Source organism: Sphaeramia orbicularis, chromosome 4 (genome assembly GCF_902148855.1).
Source record: "Sphaeramia orbicularis chromosome 4, fSphaOr1.1, whole genome shotgun sequence".
NCBI lineage: Eukaryota > Metazoa > Chordata > Actinopteri > Kurtiformes > Apogonidae > Sphaeramia > Sphaeramia orbicularis.
Genome location: NC_043960.1, coordinates 31285672 through 31302605, shown reverse-complemented (window position 1 = coordinate 31302605; position 16934 = coordinate 31285672). Strand labels below are relative to the sequence as shown.

General features: G+C 36.3%; 1 protein-coding gene across 1 annotated transcript in view; it reads right to left on the bottom strand.

Moving 5' to 3' along the window:
- Nucleotides 1-16934, bottom strand: part of oca2 (oculocutaneous albinism II) — a 75861-nt gene that overhangs the window by 25438 nt on the left and 33489 nt on the right. The window contains exons 16-20 of the mRNA XM_030132948.1: nucleotides 13982-14129; nucleotides 12555-12612; nucleotides 12260-12368; nucleotides 916-1043; nucleotides 235-294 (exon numbers count right to left, since the gene is read on the bottom strand). Coding sequence (XP_029988808.1) covers nucleotides 235-294; nucleotides 916-1043; nucleotides 12260-12368; nucleotides 12555-12612; nucleotides 13982-14129 — 503 coding nt within the window. The remainder of the gene's footprint in view (nucleotides 1-234; nucleotides 295-915; nucleotides 1044-12259; nucleotides 12369-12554; nucleotides 12613-13981; nucleotides 14130-16934) is intronic.

Genomic DNA, 16934 nt, shown 5'->3' with positions numbered 1-16934 from the left:
GCAAAAAATGTTTAGCGACAAATTGACATAAGATGAAAACTTCTGCATTGCTGTCATTATTTAGATGGAATAATACAGTAAGTGGAAAATGAACACATAAGAATAACATTGTTGTGATGTTATTATTGCCTTAAGTGAATAGAAAATTGTGAGAAACATTTGAACATTTTTCCACTTTTTTCTCTGTAAGGAAATTCAATGGGTAAAGTGGAGAATCCAAAGAAAAAAACTCACTTTTATAAGCAGGGCAGTCTGTTCTCCAATATAGTCGATTAGCTGTAGTTGGGCTAAAGCCTGAAAAATGAAGAAGGGAAGATTAATCCTGGGATTAAACCAAGGAAACAAAAGCAGTTTGATTTTCTTTTTTTTTTTTTAATCTAGGGACAATTAAAAAAGACAAGGAAACCATCTATCTTTGTTTTAACTATTGACATGAGTAAAACAAAAGGTAACATTCATCTGCAATAGATGGTTCCTTATGGGAGCTGCTTTACAACAGTGACTGTGAAAGATCTGATACATTCAACAAACAGTTTTCTATCAAACATCAATACAAAAGGCTCAGAGGCAGGACACAACAACGCAACCATTGTGCTGACATGATGTTTTCTTTCTTCTTTTTGGCAGAAAGCTCATGGGTAAACAAATGGATAATTACTTTTCAGACTTTAAACTCACTGACTGAAAGACTGAATTTGTGTCATGGCACAGTATCCTGTCAATCCATCTGAAGACAGATCCACTGCTTTTCTATAACTTGTAAAGACATTTGTCCCATGGGAGCCTGGCATTCATACAAATCTCTAACTACTCTGAAAAACAGACAGTCCAAAGCAAAAGTCTATAGTCAGTTCATAACCCAAAATATAAATAGGCTAATCCTCAAATACTAAAATAATAATAATAATTGAGTACCTCCATTAAAACAAAAAGGCCGGCAAAGAACAGTAATGTGGCCCACTCCACCCGATGCAAGATGATCTCGAAGTCCTGGATGTCAGCCAGAACCAGGAGCCACAGTGCACCCAGGATAGCAATCCAACCTGAGAGAGAGAAACACCAGAAACACCAGCTGACATCTGTCTCCCTTTATGGCCACAAAACACTTCCACACATAGAAACACTTCCTTCAGTCATTTATGAGGATAAAGGTATGCAGCACATGGGCATAATTAAGGGACTTTTCACAAAGAAAAAAAAACAAAAAACAAAAAAAACTGAGGAATTAATTCAAAAAGAAAAAAGAACAACTTCTTTAAAGTAAAACACAACTACCTACTAGGTCCACTCCCCTTCAGTTACAGAAAGTAAAAGTTCAACATTCATAATTCTTATTTGTGCATAACCCCCGGAATAATGTCAGAAAAAGATGGAATTTATGAATAAACCAAAGTGATTGTTCTGCCTTTCCAGGGCTTATGTAGCATTTATTAACTAAAAGTTAGTAATTATTATCAGCAAAATGTACTTAAGAACAAAAACTAGCATTCATTGTGCACTAAATGCAGATTCTTTTAATTTCTTCTTCAGACATCATTTGATTTACCAGCTTTAGAGGCAAAGTAACCAAAATAAATTGCAGTCAAAACCTGGTGTTTACTTGGTTATATTCACAATTTCTGTGAACATTTCATCTAATATTTCACAATATTACGAAGTCTTCACGATAAATAATTTAGAAAAAAGAGTACTATATAAAGTAGACAGAGAAAAGTACAATTAAAAAAAACACAAGATGACCCCAAACCATGTTAAGTTAAAAAAGTTAATTCATTTACTTTATGTATGTGTTTTCAGTTTTCATTCATTCATATATAGACATACCAGAATCACTCAGAGGGAGGGAGTGCAGTCCTTAGATATGTACCACCACCACATTTAGAATATTCAGGGAAATGAATGTAACTCACGAATGTATGTGTCAAATCATTCTGGTCTAAATAAAAAGGAATCTAGGCCTGGAAAAGTTTAAAAAAAAAAAAAAAAAGAAAAAAAAAAAGTATAAAAATATACTGTATTCATTTGCAGTGTTGTTACTTTTCTACATGACCCCAATACAATGTAATGAAAAGATTAAGTCCTACTTGTTGGAAATTATGAATACAGTACAGTGATCGATCTGCCTTTGTAGGGTTTATGAAGCATTTATTATCACAAAAAACGCAATTTCAACACGTTCTAGTCTGGAGGACAAAAGTTGGCACCAGCTTGCCGATATTTGCCATTAGAGACTGTTTTTGAAAGAGCGAAGAGTGTGCAACCACTTGGAGAAAATTTGATTAAACAGGTGAGCATCAGTAATTGCCTTGGCCGAGGCCTTTGGGGAAATAATTTCCCAACTGATGGGAATTAGTGAAGAAAGAAGAGCAATGGAAGGACACAAAAAGAGAATGATAGATGAAGAATGGAGGCAGGAGATGGGTGAGAAGGAAAACAGACTCAAAGCACTGTTGTAGCTGTGTAGCATGTTTGCATTTGTAGAAACCTGCTGAGCTGTTCCTGTTCATCTTGGCTAGAGTCCTGCACAGATCTGGCACTTTACAGCAGACATTGACTGATTAATCAGTCAGATCCTGCTGCGCCACAGTTTAAAAATGACAACAGGACAAAGGTAAAGCACCTGAAAAAAAGGTAACAACAAATCTGACTGTCAAAAATCAGAGTAAAAATCTATTCCATACCTCCATCATTGACCTCTTGCCTCATTAGTATATATTTTCTATTTGTCTTCTTTTTTTAAACAAGTACAGATTGTTAAAAAAAAGTGTGTCCAAGTTTGTTTTTAAAGCTTTGATAGAATTACAATTACAAATAGATTTAGAATTAAGAATCTTTATTTGTCAGTATATATTGTACTTGCAGACATGTAAACACAGAAGCTTTTAACCCATCAATAAATGAACATGCAGGAACACACTACACACTGCAGATTCAGAGCAGTGGGCTGCCATGCCAGGCAAACAGGGCTTTAAGTGCCTTGCTCAACGGCATACCATCCAACATTTTCCGGGGTCTGGGAAATCGAACCTATGACCCTTCAATCACAAGCTGGTTCTCCCACATTCCATTTAAAGTTACCCTATATTTTCCACTCCAGGATTTTTACATTGTTCTGAACATACTGCCCATTCTGCATGGCTGTCCACAGTCCAAACCCCCTGGAGGAACTAAAGATTACAGGGGTATGTGGGCTTTGTCTACTCTGTATTTGGGAGGTTTTCAACATTAGATTCATTAGATAAATTTATTCATTCATCTTTTGAACCCGCTTTATCCTCACTAGGGTCGCAGGGGGCGCTGGGGCCTATCCAGCTACTTATGGGCGAAGGCGAGGTACATTCTGGACGAGTCGCCAGTTCATTGCAGGAGTGACATATAGAGACGAACAACCCATCACTCTCACATTCACACCTACGGGCAATTTAGATTAACCAGTTAACCTATCAGTGCATGTCTTTGGATGGTGGGAGGAACCAGGAGAACCCGAAGAGAACCTACACAAACATGGGGAGAACATGCAAACTCCACACAGGAAGGAAAGGTGACAGTGTTATCCACTGCACCACCATGTCACTCTCTTTAGATAAATTATACTTGAAAATGTTATGCCAAAATATTTCAATAAAAAAGCTGGAGGGGTCTTGTTAGTGGAACCTATTACTTATAACTACAACTGAGCTGTGTATCAGGAAAAATGTGTTTTATTAGGTGAACTGAAACTCATACAGAGCTGTCAATCAAATCCTGACACAACAGACATAGAAGCTTCTTTTCGACCTGAAATCTGATTAATAGAGGAAACCTTTAAAGTTGGAGCAGCAGATCACTTATTATCAATGTTGTATAGTAACAAAGTAATAATATTTCATTATGGTACTCAAGTATGTTTTGGGAGAATTTGTACTGTATTAAGTATTTTTTATTTTGTTTACTTTCACTTCTACTTCACTACATTTCCTAATTCAATTGCATACTTCTGCTCCGGCACATTTTTAATGTATAGTATCGTTACTCGTGGAAAAAAATTAATTAAAGGAAATTTTGTGTTTTCACTGCTGAGATTATTGGTGACTGCAACAAAGTCAGGACGCTAATATGTCACTGGGTCTAATCGCGTAGCGTGCAAATGCAAACGACAGTCCATACTCAACCTGTTGTAATCTGATGATGTGAGGGACAGCTGAATAAAGCTGTGCCAAAAAACAAGTTGGTATTATGTAAATTGTTTAGACTTTGGATTTCTTGTTTACAAAGTGGAATGTCAGCTGCATGTTTTGAGGCGCCACATAAGCTTCATAGTTCTTGTTTTGTTTTTTTCAAAATTCTGACATTTCTAATACCAGCAGTAGCCTACTCCTGTTTAGGCTTTTGAATCCTAAACTTTAGAATATACCAAATTCTGACTGCTTTTGGTTGTTATTAACATTTACTTGTAATTTTACTTTCATTACTTGAGTACATTTAATTGTAGATTACTTGATATACTTAAATACAGTAAATACTAGATACCTAAAGACTTTAACTTGAGTAGCATATCAGTTGGTGACTTGAACTTCTACCAAAGTAATTTTTTGGTAGGGTACCTGTACTTTTACTCAAGTGTGACTTTCCAGTACTTTATACAATGCTGCTTATTAGAGACTAAAATGACTCCTGACTGAGTATTTTTTAGTGAGAAGCTCAGTGTAAGTCTATGAGGTTTTTGAACCAAACTCTGTAGCTGTCAGCAGTACTACAACTTCAAGATACTTTCACATTGGCTTCATTTTGGGAAGAAAGTACTATCTCTCTCCTATCTTGATATCATTTTTTCATGATAAGTTGTCATCAGAGGTGACTGGTGGAGTAGTTACTAAAGAAGTTGGGTGGGGTTGATCTATGAGTCGCTGGGGGCATGGGAGGGGTCTCGGCTTTTCTCACACAGAAGTAGGGCTCTAAAGAAACAAATGTTGGGAATCCAGAAAAATGATCCTCAAAGCATTAGCATGTCCCCTCAAAATCTCATGCACATAAAATAAATCTTTGAAAATAGTTCATCATATGCTTCTAAGAGCAAAGTCAACTCTGCTTGTGCCATTAAAACAGGAAAAAACTCCCATCAACCTTTGCAAAGTCCTACAACTCACTGAAGCCCCAGAGGACAAATAGTATATAAGGAGTCCTCTGATTTGCTACATCAGTGTCACTACATTGATATTCCCTGAGAGCAAGCAGTGCACAACAAACCTGAAGAGCTTTCCAATTAAAAAGAGCTTTTTGTCAAGTCTGAGCAGTTTAAGATAGACTCATCTATCATATACAAGACAACAGTGTCTGAGACAGGAAATGTGCTGTGAAGAATATCTGAGAGCAGCTGTCGGTAAATACACATACTGTAGAACAAAGTAAATAAACACCAGACCAAAGCCGCAAGATAAACAGATGCTCCGGCACGTTCTCTTGAACACATGCTAACACCACAAGATTGTTTATGCTTTCATGTGAATTCAGAGTCATTTAGATCAATAAGGTTGGATTTCTAGAACGAGAGGGAACAATACGGTTTATTTTTGGGGCATTTTCACCGTTATGTGATTGACTCAATAGAGACAGACAGGAAATGTGTGTGTGTGTGTATGTGTGTGGGGGGGTGAATCGACAAATCATAATTGAACCTCGGATGCTACAATAAGGCTTTGGAGGAAGTGAAATACTAAAAGACCTTTGACCTTTGACTTTCAATCAAAAAGATATATTTAAATGATTTTTCTATATAAAATAATGCCTTGTAAACACTAGTGGTGACATTTTGTAAAACATATTTTTCTGTATATTTGAGCGTCTTATCCACATGTAAACACCATTTTAGAGAAGAATTGGAAAAATGATGGCATCTCACCCCATTTTGTACATATCTGTTACTGCTTATATGACAAATCTGTGCCTGAAACATCAAATCCAGGTGTGTGAATCAGTGTGTGACCTGCAGTAGATTGAGGTCAGCACAAATACCTTCAGGAGACGGAGCAGCCCAGTGTTATGGACAAATCCACATAATGTAAAGAATATACTTCAACAACCTGAACCAACACTTGAGGTAATATTAGTTAATAAAAGTCTCTGCATCTGCTACATTCAATATTATCCAGTGTCATCCATGTTATGGATTAAAGTCAAAGGACATAAACTTGGCATCAGGGTCTATGCACCTTACATTTTTTATTCTTAACTTACATTAACTCCTTACTCTTTTTTTTTTTTTTAAGTGTTTTTTATTCGAGTCTTTTCTCATCATTTCTGATTCTTCTCATCTCCAAAAGCATTTTGTCAACATGGTTATACTTATTTTAATATCAATTACAAAATCACCATCAACTATTTAATTATTAATTTAATAATAATAAATGATTAAACGAAGGTACAGTACTCAAGATGTAAGAAGTGCAGTGCAATACAAATTAAATAAGGAGTTCAATCATAGGTGTATGAAAAGAGAAATGTTTTTAATTGTATTGACAATGATCCACATTTGGGGTTGTTTCATGTTGCAGCATAACAGATACATAATGCTTGTCCTTTATTATTGTCCTTGTAAATATATGCATTAGTTTTCTACTAAATACTGTGTGTCAATGTGTTATTGAACCACTGAACTGCGGGCAGGACCGTCTTTGCTCAAATCATGTTGTACCATTCATGATCGTATTGATCGGTAAAGGGACTCTCGCCAGAGGAAATTAGGACCAAGGATGGATCCTGGACTTTAGGAAAACAGAAACCTTATCAAAAGTGCAGCTTCTGAATGAGAAAAGCATCATTTGGAGACAAAGTGATGACGAACTTCACCCTACAGCAGTGTCTAAAGATGAACCATAGTTACAACAACCCCCTCCTCTTTAAAAACTAATAGATATTTTATAATAGCCCACCTCAAGCAACTGTAAACACTTCTGCAAAAGACTCTCTACTTCAAAATGAGCATAAATTGTCCAGTGTTGATGGAAATATGGCTGATAACACTTACTGACAACATTCACATTTTATGTGCTTTTATAGATATTCACAGAGTTGTATTGTTCTATGTATTTCCATTTTGTTAGGTTATAACATGTTATTACATGTAATTACATTTCCTAATCTAATTTAGCATTAACTTATTATTATTATTATTTTTTATTATTATTATTATTATTATTATTATTATTATTATTATTATTATTATTAGTGGTAGTAGTAGTAGTAGTAGTAGTAATGCCAGGTTTTCTTGTTTGTATTTATATCTAGAAAATCTCACCAATGATAAACTCTAAAATAAAGACTTTTTTTTTCTTTTTCATGTATTTCTCTTCCCACTGGGGACTTCTTTCAAAGAAAGTCTGGGGTTGAGGGAAAGATTTTTATGTGGGTAATTTTGGTGGAAATGCACAAAGGTTTTTCAAAATTAAAGAAAAAAATTAAGCAGATGATGGATGTTTGGGTCTTTGAGGGTTAAAATCTTTTAGAAGTGTCCGATAGGACCAGCTCCTTAAGCTTCAGGTTATTTTTTAAGTCAGTCTGAGCAGAGGGGACAGCAGATATAAAGGTATTGTCCCCCAGTTCAGTACAGACCTTTAGAACAGACAAAATGAACCCTGAGACTGAAGACTGTAACTACCTGTACATTTCGACTGTAGTACTTTTGAAGATATGATGGAAGCAGACCTGGTGTACTTTAACCTCCTAAGACCCAGCTATGGGTTTTCTGTCCACATTTGTGGACAACAGTTTCAAAACTTATACAAAAAAAAAAGAAAGAAAACTGTCCACCACAAAGGACATTCCATAAAAATTTTAAAAACTGCATCTCAAAAAACTGTTACATCATGATGTTTCCAATATAGGCACTTATTTAATAAAAAAACAAAAAAAGCTTGGCATTTCCTGGGTCTCAGGAGGTTAATGCAGTAGATGAGAACATGCCTGTGTGTGGACAAAGCAGACATAAACTTCTGACACAAGCTTCTCTGAGCCCTACTGCTTTCTAAATGAGCATTTTGCATTTGGGTGCTTCTATGAAACTGGGTTCATTTTGGTATCTGGCACTTTATCAACTTTTTAGTCCCAAAAATAAAAGAAAAATGTAGACATATTTCCTTCAGGATGTACCTAATGATGACCTCAGATAAATAAAATAAATTATACTCTTGCTGTGAGCCATCCCAAAATTAATGAATTTTTAATAAAATATTGGGGCCAAAAATAGGACCAAAATTGGGACATGAAAAGCTACCTAGGTATCAGTGCATTTGATCTGGAAAACATGGTTTGAAATGGTCTTATATACCGCTATAAATAAAGACACTGTGTTACATTTGATGATCCTAGTGGTTTTTCTAATCCAGACATGCGAGTTTTTCATGAATCGGCAGTTTCATTCCAAGTTTCACGTGTAACCCATCGTGTCCACTCACGTTACATACAGAACCTGCCCATTTAAACACAAATAAATTGTGAGTGATTTTGCAACAGCGGCCATTTTTGTGAAACACTGCCATGTATAATTAGTTCAATTCCCAAAATGTACCAGTGAGAGAGTAAAAAAATATTCCAAAAAATAGTATCGTGTAATTTTTATGTCTTTTTTACTCTGTTACACACATATTTTTGAATAGAACATTATATAAAAAAATATATAAAAGTCTGTTTAATCTGAAAAATAGTTTCTCTTTTATCTCAGTAAATATTCATTTTTAAAATAGACCCACAGTGCTTCCAAACTTTCTTCATAACATTAGCCTACATCTGGTTTGAATTTTTAGCCCCCATGTCCTGTTTTAGGGACCAGTTTCATAGAAGCACCTGTTTAGTTTATGTAAAAAAAAAAACCCACATGCTTATAATATATGTATTGGGACATATTCTATGCCTTTGTCAGCTTCTGCATGGGGATGACTAAAGTTTCCTCAAACCACAACTGTACCTCCAATAACCATTAGAGGGTTCAAATGATCAGGCAGTAATCAGACTCAAATTAAATCTTACCGCGTGAAGTTAATGAAATTTTAATGGGGCTCAATTTTTTAAACACGTGTGAGTGAATAGTTGGGGTTTGCTGCTATAGTCAACCCTGACTGAGACCTGCACGCATTAATGAGAGTCATGTTTGGACAGACGCCTATCTCCCCACGGGGACAGAAAACACACTGCTGTGGGGTCATTCCCATTTAATAAATGTCACTGTGAGGTAGCCTGAGCAGTGCCTGTAATTAACTGAGCATGTGTGGTGACTGAGTGGCCTCGGCAGTGAGAGGAGATACAACGACATCTGTATGAAGAAGGCCATCTTCATTTAGGGACAGTGTTAGCGTTAATGAGATACTATTAAGGTCATCCACTCAGTACACATGACATGCAAACACTGTCAGACGCATCAAAAAGACAAGATGTCACCTTCTCCTTATACCTCATGTCCATAGTTGCTAACACGGCGTAAATATAAAAGCAACGCAGATCCATCAGCTGACGGACAAGCAGAGATATTATAGTTCATTAATAGAAATATTTATTTAGTCTCACAGTTTGGGTGTTGATTGTAGCATAGTTTTAGTTTTTGAGTTTAGAAGTGATGAGTAGGATCAGTGCATAAAAAAAACTAGAATTAGAAGAAATAATGACATCAAGTATAATTTAGAAAACCAGTATTTACTCAAGGTGCTGGAGTCAAATGAAAATTAAAAAACAAACAAACTCATATTTGTGTATATTTCTTATCTGGTATTTTGTATTTTATTTTTTGCAAGATATCCTGACTTGCATTAGAATATATTTTATTTTATCTTAGCTCTGTTTAATTTTGTTCATCTTGCTGCGTTCGTCATAGTGTATTACACATCATCTTATTGCAAACTATGTTTATTCTTATTTCTGCCAACAAATTTATCCCTTTTATCACAGGAAGTTTTAGTGTCAGTCCTCATTTTGTTAAGTGTAAGAACCCTGCTAATAATATTTAATCATATTTGTACCGGTGAACAGTAGGACTCCCACTAAAACCACTTCACCATCCACTGTAAAGGTTTTACTCACAAGTAGCGCAAATCATAGCCATTTTTGTTTGTTTGTTTCACTTTGAAAGAAAAATCCTCTTTACTACTCATCTTATTTACTAGGTTTTGATGACTTTTACTTATCCTAAAATTAGTATTAATATTATAGTATATTATAGTATTACCTCCAGGTTCATCATCACCAAGTGAAGTAAATACCTAATTATAACAGACAATGACCAATGTTGGAATGGGTCTCTATGCTTTTACTCAATTTCTGTACAGTCACGGGGCAAAAATTCCCTATTTACCTTTCAGAAGACTGTAATTCAAGTGGACATGAGACTTCGGTATCTATTCCTTCCCTGTGTTTTCTGACTGGGCAGATTTTCTACAATTTTGTTGAATCACAGGTGTTCCCAGATATGTAGGAGGGTTAAATACCTGACTGACAGCTGTATTTACCAATCACTGATCAGATTCCATTAGCTTCAACCTGGACGTAACTATGTCTTCAACACAGCAGCACGAGAAAGAGCCTTCACTTTTGCATCTATCTTTAGATTTTTGATGAGGAGTGAGAAGAATGAATTTCAGGAGGAGTTTTGTTTTGGTCTTTTTTTATTGTTTCTTTGGTTTTCATCTCCTGTAGCTGTACAAATCTGAGGTACTTGGATCTTACTTGAGTATGTCCATTTTATACTTCATACTTTATCTCATAGTTTATGCTTCTACTCTATTATATCTCTAAAGCAAATGTTGCACATTATAGTTCACCACAAACATCTGACAGGTTTAGTTCATTTTCAGATACAGTTGTTCATCTCCTTCCTGTTCAATGAAAACCACATTTCTCCAAACGTGTTGTTTCGTTCCAGTAAACTGAAGGATGAAGTATTTCTTTATGGTTTAAAAAAAACATAAACACTCCTTCTCCAATATGGTCCTTCTCCTCCTTCTTCAGAAAATAAACTCTTAACACACTCTTGAATTCAGTGCAAAATGCCTTGCCGATAACTTCACATAAAGCTGATGTAGAGATACGTGACTCTTAGAGAACAGTGCATTGCTTTAGATTAAAATGGCAAGTAGAAAAGCACTCAGAGAGCGCAGACCTCCACCAAGGCAGATCAGTCGTCCCACCCCCCCCCCAATCACCACCAAAATTTTATCATTTGTTCCTTGTGCCAGTATCATAACTTCCTGAAAATTTCATCAAAATCTGTCCATAACTTTTGAGTTATCTTGCTAACAGACAGACAAACAAACAAACAAACAAACAAATAAACAAACAAACAAACCCTGATGAAAACATAACCTCTGCTGTCCTTGGTGGAGGTAATAATATATAACATAGTACAAAAAATGAGGACAACTTTAAATTGTAAGATGCAGTATAACGCAGCAGTAAAACTAGAAAAGCACTTGGACAGCGCAGACCTCCACCAAGGCAGATCAGCGCCCCCCCCCACCCCGATCACCACCAAAATGTAATCATTTGTTCCTTGTGCCAGTATCAACGTTTCCTGAAAATTTCATCATAATCCGTCCCTAACTTTTTGAGTTATCTTGCTAATAGACAAACAAACAGACAGACAGACATACCCCTATGAAAACATATCCTCCACAGTTCCTTGGCGGAGGTAATAAATATGTCATAATTAATAGTAAAACACTGACCATTTTATCGCACAATGAACACTTTTACTTGTCACACTGTAAGTACATGTTGTTGGGAATGCTTTGATACTTGTACTTAATTACAGTTTTGAATGCATTATTTTAGATCTAATTTAGTATTTCCAGTGTCATAATAACACTTTTATTTAAATAAAGGATCTGAATACTTCTTCCACCATTTTTTATGTAGTGTCAGGATTCTGTTATAGTTGGACCTTTTATGTGATTTATGTTAAAATCATTTTGTAATTTGTGCTTTGTTTTGTCTCTGTGTGACTTGGACAGTTTTTAAAGAAATATGATTCAAAACAAAGCATTTCCTCAAAGTTATTTTTGTTTATCTGAATAATATTCATGGTAGAAATTGCAGTACATGACCAGATGGGATGTGGGGGTCTAAATGCAGCCCAGCTCCCATGTAATTTGTTGGTTGAATTTGCTCGTCAGCCCATTATTTGTCCTCATTTCAGATGCAAGGTCAGAGGAAACTGCGGTTTATAATTACATGATGGAAACTATAACCATGCTGCAGTCTCTGTAAAAACAATACAATAATGAGACAGCGCTGCACTTACCCAGATCAAGATGAATGCTAGGAACGAAGGAGTTCAGGAAGAACATGAAGATCACCACAGAAAGGACAGATATGCACTTCACCAGGAGAACCTTGTCAGTTATTTTATGCTGCAAAAGAGAAAAAAATACACATTTTTTCTGAATGGAGGAAAAAACGATTTTTATCACACGATTGACAGTATTTGTCTTAAGTGAACTTTCAAAGACTCGGCCAACTTCATTATTGAGATAACATCACTGCACCACAGTCACAGTGGCTGAGAAATTTGTCTGAGGTGAAGTATGAAAGCCTACCTTCTTTTGCAATTCTTGAATGTTTTGCTCCCAGTTCTTATCCTCTTGAGATATTTGTCTGTCAGACAAGGACAAGGACTTAATAAACAGGAAACATCCACATTAAGTTCCACACTAATCACTGTCTTTAAAATATAATCTTGAAGCAGCTGCATAAATATGTGAAAAGGTAACACTTAGAATTAGAGTTCATTAATTAACAATGGTGCATTAATGCAGAAATAACAAAACTAATGTGTCTATTGATCCTTTACCAGTGGTGTTTATGTTAACTAATGTACAGGGTGTCCCATAACTCTCCATACATAGGAGACATAATACATTCCATGGTTCTAACATGTATTTCTTTATATTTCTTCTTTATAGTTCTTCAGCAGTGGAGGACACACATTGAAATGTGTTCCCGACAAAATGGCAGTCATATAGAGCATATTATATAAATAAAAATGGTTTATGTCAAGAAACGTTTATTTTTCCTATGTATGGAGACTTATGGGACACCCTGTATATGTTATTGCATTAATTAACAGCTGTTTCAATAATAAGCATAAATAACACAGTTTTGCGTTTTCAACCCTTTAGACAGTGACATGAGAGTAGAGTGTTTTTAACATTTTCCCTCTGGAAGGTGGTTTCACTTTTCTGCGTTTTCAACCCCCAAAAATGCTGTTGCTATCTAAACGAAAAGCACATCTGATAAAATATTTTGTCGTTTTCACCCGAGCACGTTTTGTCGTGTAAACTGGGCCTCAGTGTCTCAACACAGACACTAGAAAAATGGTTTCACTTTCCAAAAACCACATGAAATGACATCTATATTTGGAGTTTTGACTTGGACCAAGAGGAGAGAGTTGCTGAATGTTGTATTCTGGTGTTTTTCAGCCTTATATCAGCTCCTGCAGCTGTAACATCTATTACTGCATTAGTTAAGAGTTTAATGATGCTTATTGATCTCTGTTTGTCTTTCAATAACTTCATTGTAACGATACAGTTGACATGAACACATTAGGGAATTATTTCTTCACACTAGCTGTTAAATAACCGTTGGTAGTGCCAATTACTTTAGTAACTTATGCTGATTAATTTTAGTGTAGAGTATTATTTGTATATACATATGTTGTGTTGTTTTATGTTTACTGGATTGTCTTAGGGTTACAAAACTGACTTCATAGATTTTGGGTTATAATTCCCTTCTAGAACCCTGGGCAAGAAGCCAAAACAGAAATTACTTGACTTTCTATCCTGAATAATTTGTCCTACAACGATTCACACAATATACACTGATATGTTTTTATCTTACACAGAAGCGGCAGGGAATGTGAATTGCATTATGAAAGGCCAAACAGAAAATATGTTTCCGTGTGAAGTGATAAAAGTGTTCTTTACATTGACTGATATTTTCCTGTGTTCAGTGCCTTTTTTCTAACCTTTGGAAGGTTTTCATCATCTTGCGGAGCAGACTTTCCAGGTTGAGGACTTTTTGCATCAGGAGGCATTTCACAGCTGTCTCCTCTCGGCTGGCGGGGTTAATGCGCTGAGCCGTCTGCCTCCACACCAGGATCTCATGCTTGAGTTCTGGAGGAACAGGACAAATATACCAGAAGAGAGGGAAACCTGTTCACTGTATGTTCAACACATGATCTACACAACCAATTTAACCCTGTGTTTATGAATGTAGCATGGGGTTCTTAGCTCTGCTTTTAGACATAAAACAGCCACAGTAAAACCACAGATCACCCTCATTTTCTGTGCAGTTTGTGTTGTCAGTATAGCTGCACTAAAGATCTATTTGGAATCATCCAAACAAGGTCAGAACTGTCACAGTTCAGTCTGAACTGTGGATAAACAAACAGTAAACTTGGCAAGTATGAGAACATAACATTGTTAGTTTATACCTTCATGACCTCAATGATAAAACTCACCCATGTTGAAGAAACATCGCCATTTCAGTTTCAAACTCATACTCTTTTCTATCTACATTTCACATTTTTGCCACTGTCTTTGACTCTGAAAGTTGGTTCTTATTCTCCACCCAACCTTGGTGTTATTTTTCCTCAACAGTGGAGATCAGCAGAGTGACTCACTACTCCCCCTAGTGGTCAAATATCACAGCGACATGTGGCTGTGGATAAATTCTCCTCATATCTCTGTAATAAAAATACGACATCTTATATACTTTTATTTTTTGATCTGTTTAAGTAGAAATACTGCATATAGCTCAGTTAAAAGCCTGTGGGAGTTGTGATGTAAATTCTGATGATAAAATCTTTAATCCACGCTCACTAAAGCCTAGATATTGATAAAACAAAAAATACAAGATCCTTCAGAGATAAATGGCGTTCATATAATCTGGCCACTGGGCTGGATCGTGGCGAACAGCTCTGACATCTGGGGCTAACTCAGAGGATATTAAGTTGTTTGCAGTCAATATGTTGTGAGCCCACACACAGGGACTAATGCAGCCAGGCGATGGGTCCATTGACCGTCTCAGAAACCACCAGTGTGAAGGCAGAGAACCAGCCAGAGGGGGCTGGACGCCTGTGTAGATATCAGTAGGAGCCATCCTTTTCCAAGAAGGTTGCTAGGTGACCTTAATAGGATGTAACTGGTAAAGGAAAAAAAAACATTCCTGTGAGCAAATCTGTGCAATTAAAGTCGCGGCAGGGGCCTTGAGCTGATAGAGCTGCATGGGCTCCTCGGTGGGTCAGGTTTGTGGGAGAAGAGGAAACTCCACAGGGTGAGATTTACAGATGAGCTATCAGGCCGGCATTGAACAGTCGGTGTGATGATCAGCGGTGCCTTCCCTCAACTGCCTGGAGCTCAGTGTGGACATGCGACTCCTAACATTCGGTCTTCCTCGCTTTGTAAACTGGTACGCGTGTGGTGAGGACTGCACAGCCTGGTGGTCTCTGCTTTAATGATCCCCTGCTGCTGAGCTCTCAGAGGGGGGACACTGTTGTATTGTACGTAAACACTGATAAGAGGTGAATGTGTTTCGGGATGAACTGTAAATAATTTCCCACAAATAACCTCGTTTTCCATATTTATCTCCATTATCTACATCTCAGGGGTCTTATGTGCATCAGCGGAGTTGCACTAAATTGATTCTAGGATTAAAGACACTGTTACTATCAGACCCAAACAGACCACAGGATTTTTATTCTTCTAATAACACACTAGAAGACTCTGAAAAGATTGAATGACTACAATATATCACAAAAATAACGTATCATAAGCCAGAGGTTTTTTTTTTTTTTTTTAACAGACTGGGGTTAGCGAGGAAGAGTTTATTGTATTCATTTGAAATCTGGAGTCTCCAGCAAAGAAAGTGAAAACTACTTGCGATACGACTAGATATTTACATGACAAGGGGATGTCACAACTGTTTACATAAGCAAAGCTGACTGCCAGGGTGGAAAAATGATGCTAACAGTACCAAAACCTGCAGTTCCTCAAACTACCACTTGAGGCTGGATCTAAAAGCGAGTCCATCATCACTGATCTCCATGTTAAAACTATAGAGCTGAAATAAATATGTTCGCAGCCTACAGTATTCAAAGATTTTAGTCATGTGACCATACAGAGCACCTAGCAGAGCCTCTGAAAAAAAAAATTAAAGCAAAGATATGTGATAAGTTCTGGACACGTGATGGATATACAGCTCTCACAGCAGTCACTAAAAACAGCAAAACTGTGTTAATGCATAATTCATCTTTAATGCTGCTGCCAAGATGAAACTGAACAAAGTACAAACATATGTATTTTACATTTGGGTGGATTGTTGCTGCTGTTATTTGGTATTTGGTACTCTTCATTGCCAGAGTTAAGGTTGATAGCAATAGGTCATTAATTTTAGCTGCTATAGTAGTAATGGTTAGTTTAACACAATATCCTACAACATAAATCTAGACATGTTTACAGTGGCAAATCAATATTTAACTAAATAAACTCAATTAATAATTGGTGGTAAGTGGATGAAAGCCTGTTTTGTTATCCAGGTTGGCATTACTATGAGTATGTGATGCCATGTGATAACTCTGAATAGACTAAATTATTAATATATAACTAGTTTCCCCTTTCATCACATGTGTTTATGAAGAAAGTATTGTTTTGTTTTTTTTACTCATTGCTGAGTTAAAGTGAGTGATATTTATGATATTGCACTTCAGACAGAAAAGAGTGAACTAGATGAAATTACTAATAACTAATTTCCCATTTCATCATATGTTTATGACACCTGTACCTGTAGCTTAAATTTATATATTAGCATCTCCTAACCTATAATGTTGCTACACTAGCTAATGTTAGCATTCATTTAGTATTGTATCATATGGTAAGTGTAGTAGAATGGTAAAGACAGTGTATGTGTTAGCATTCTGT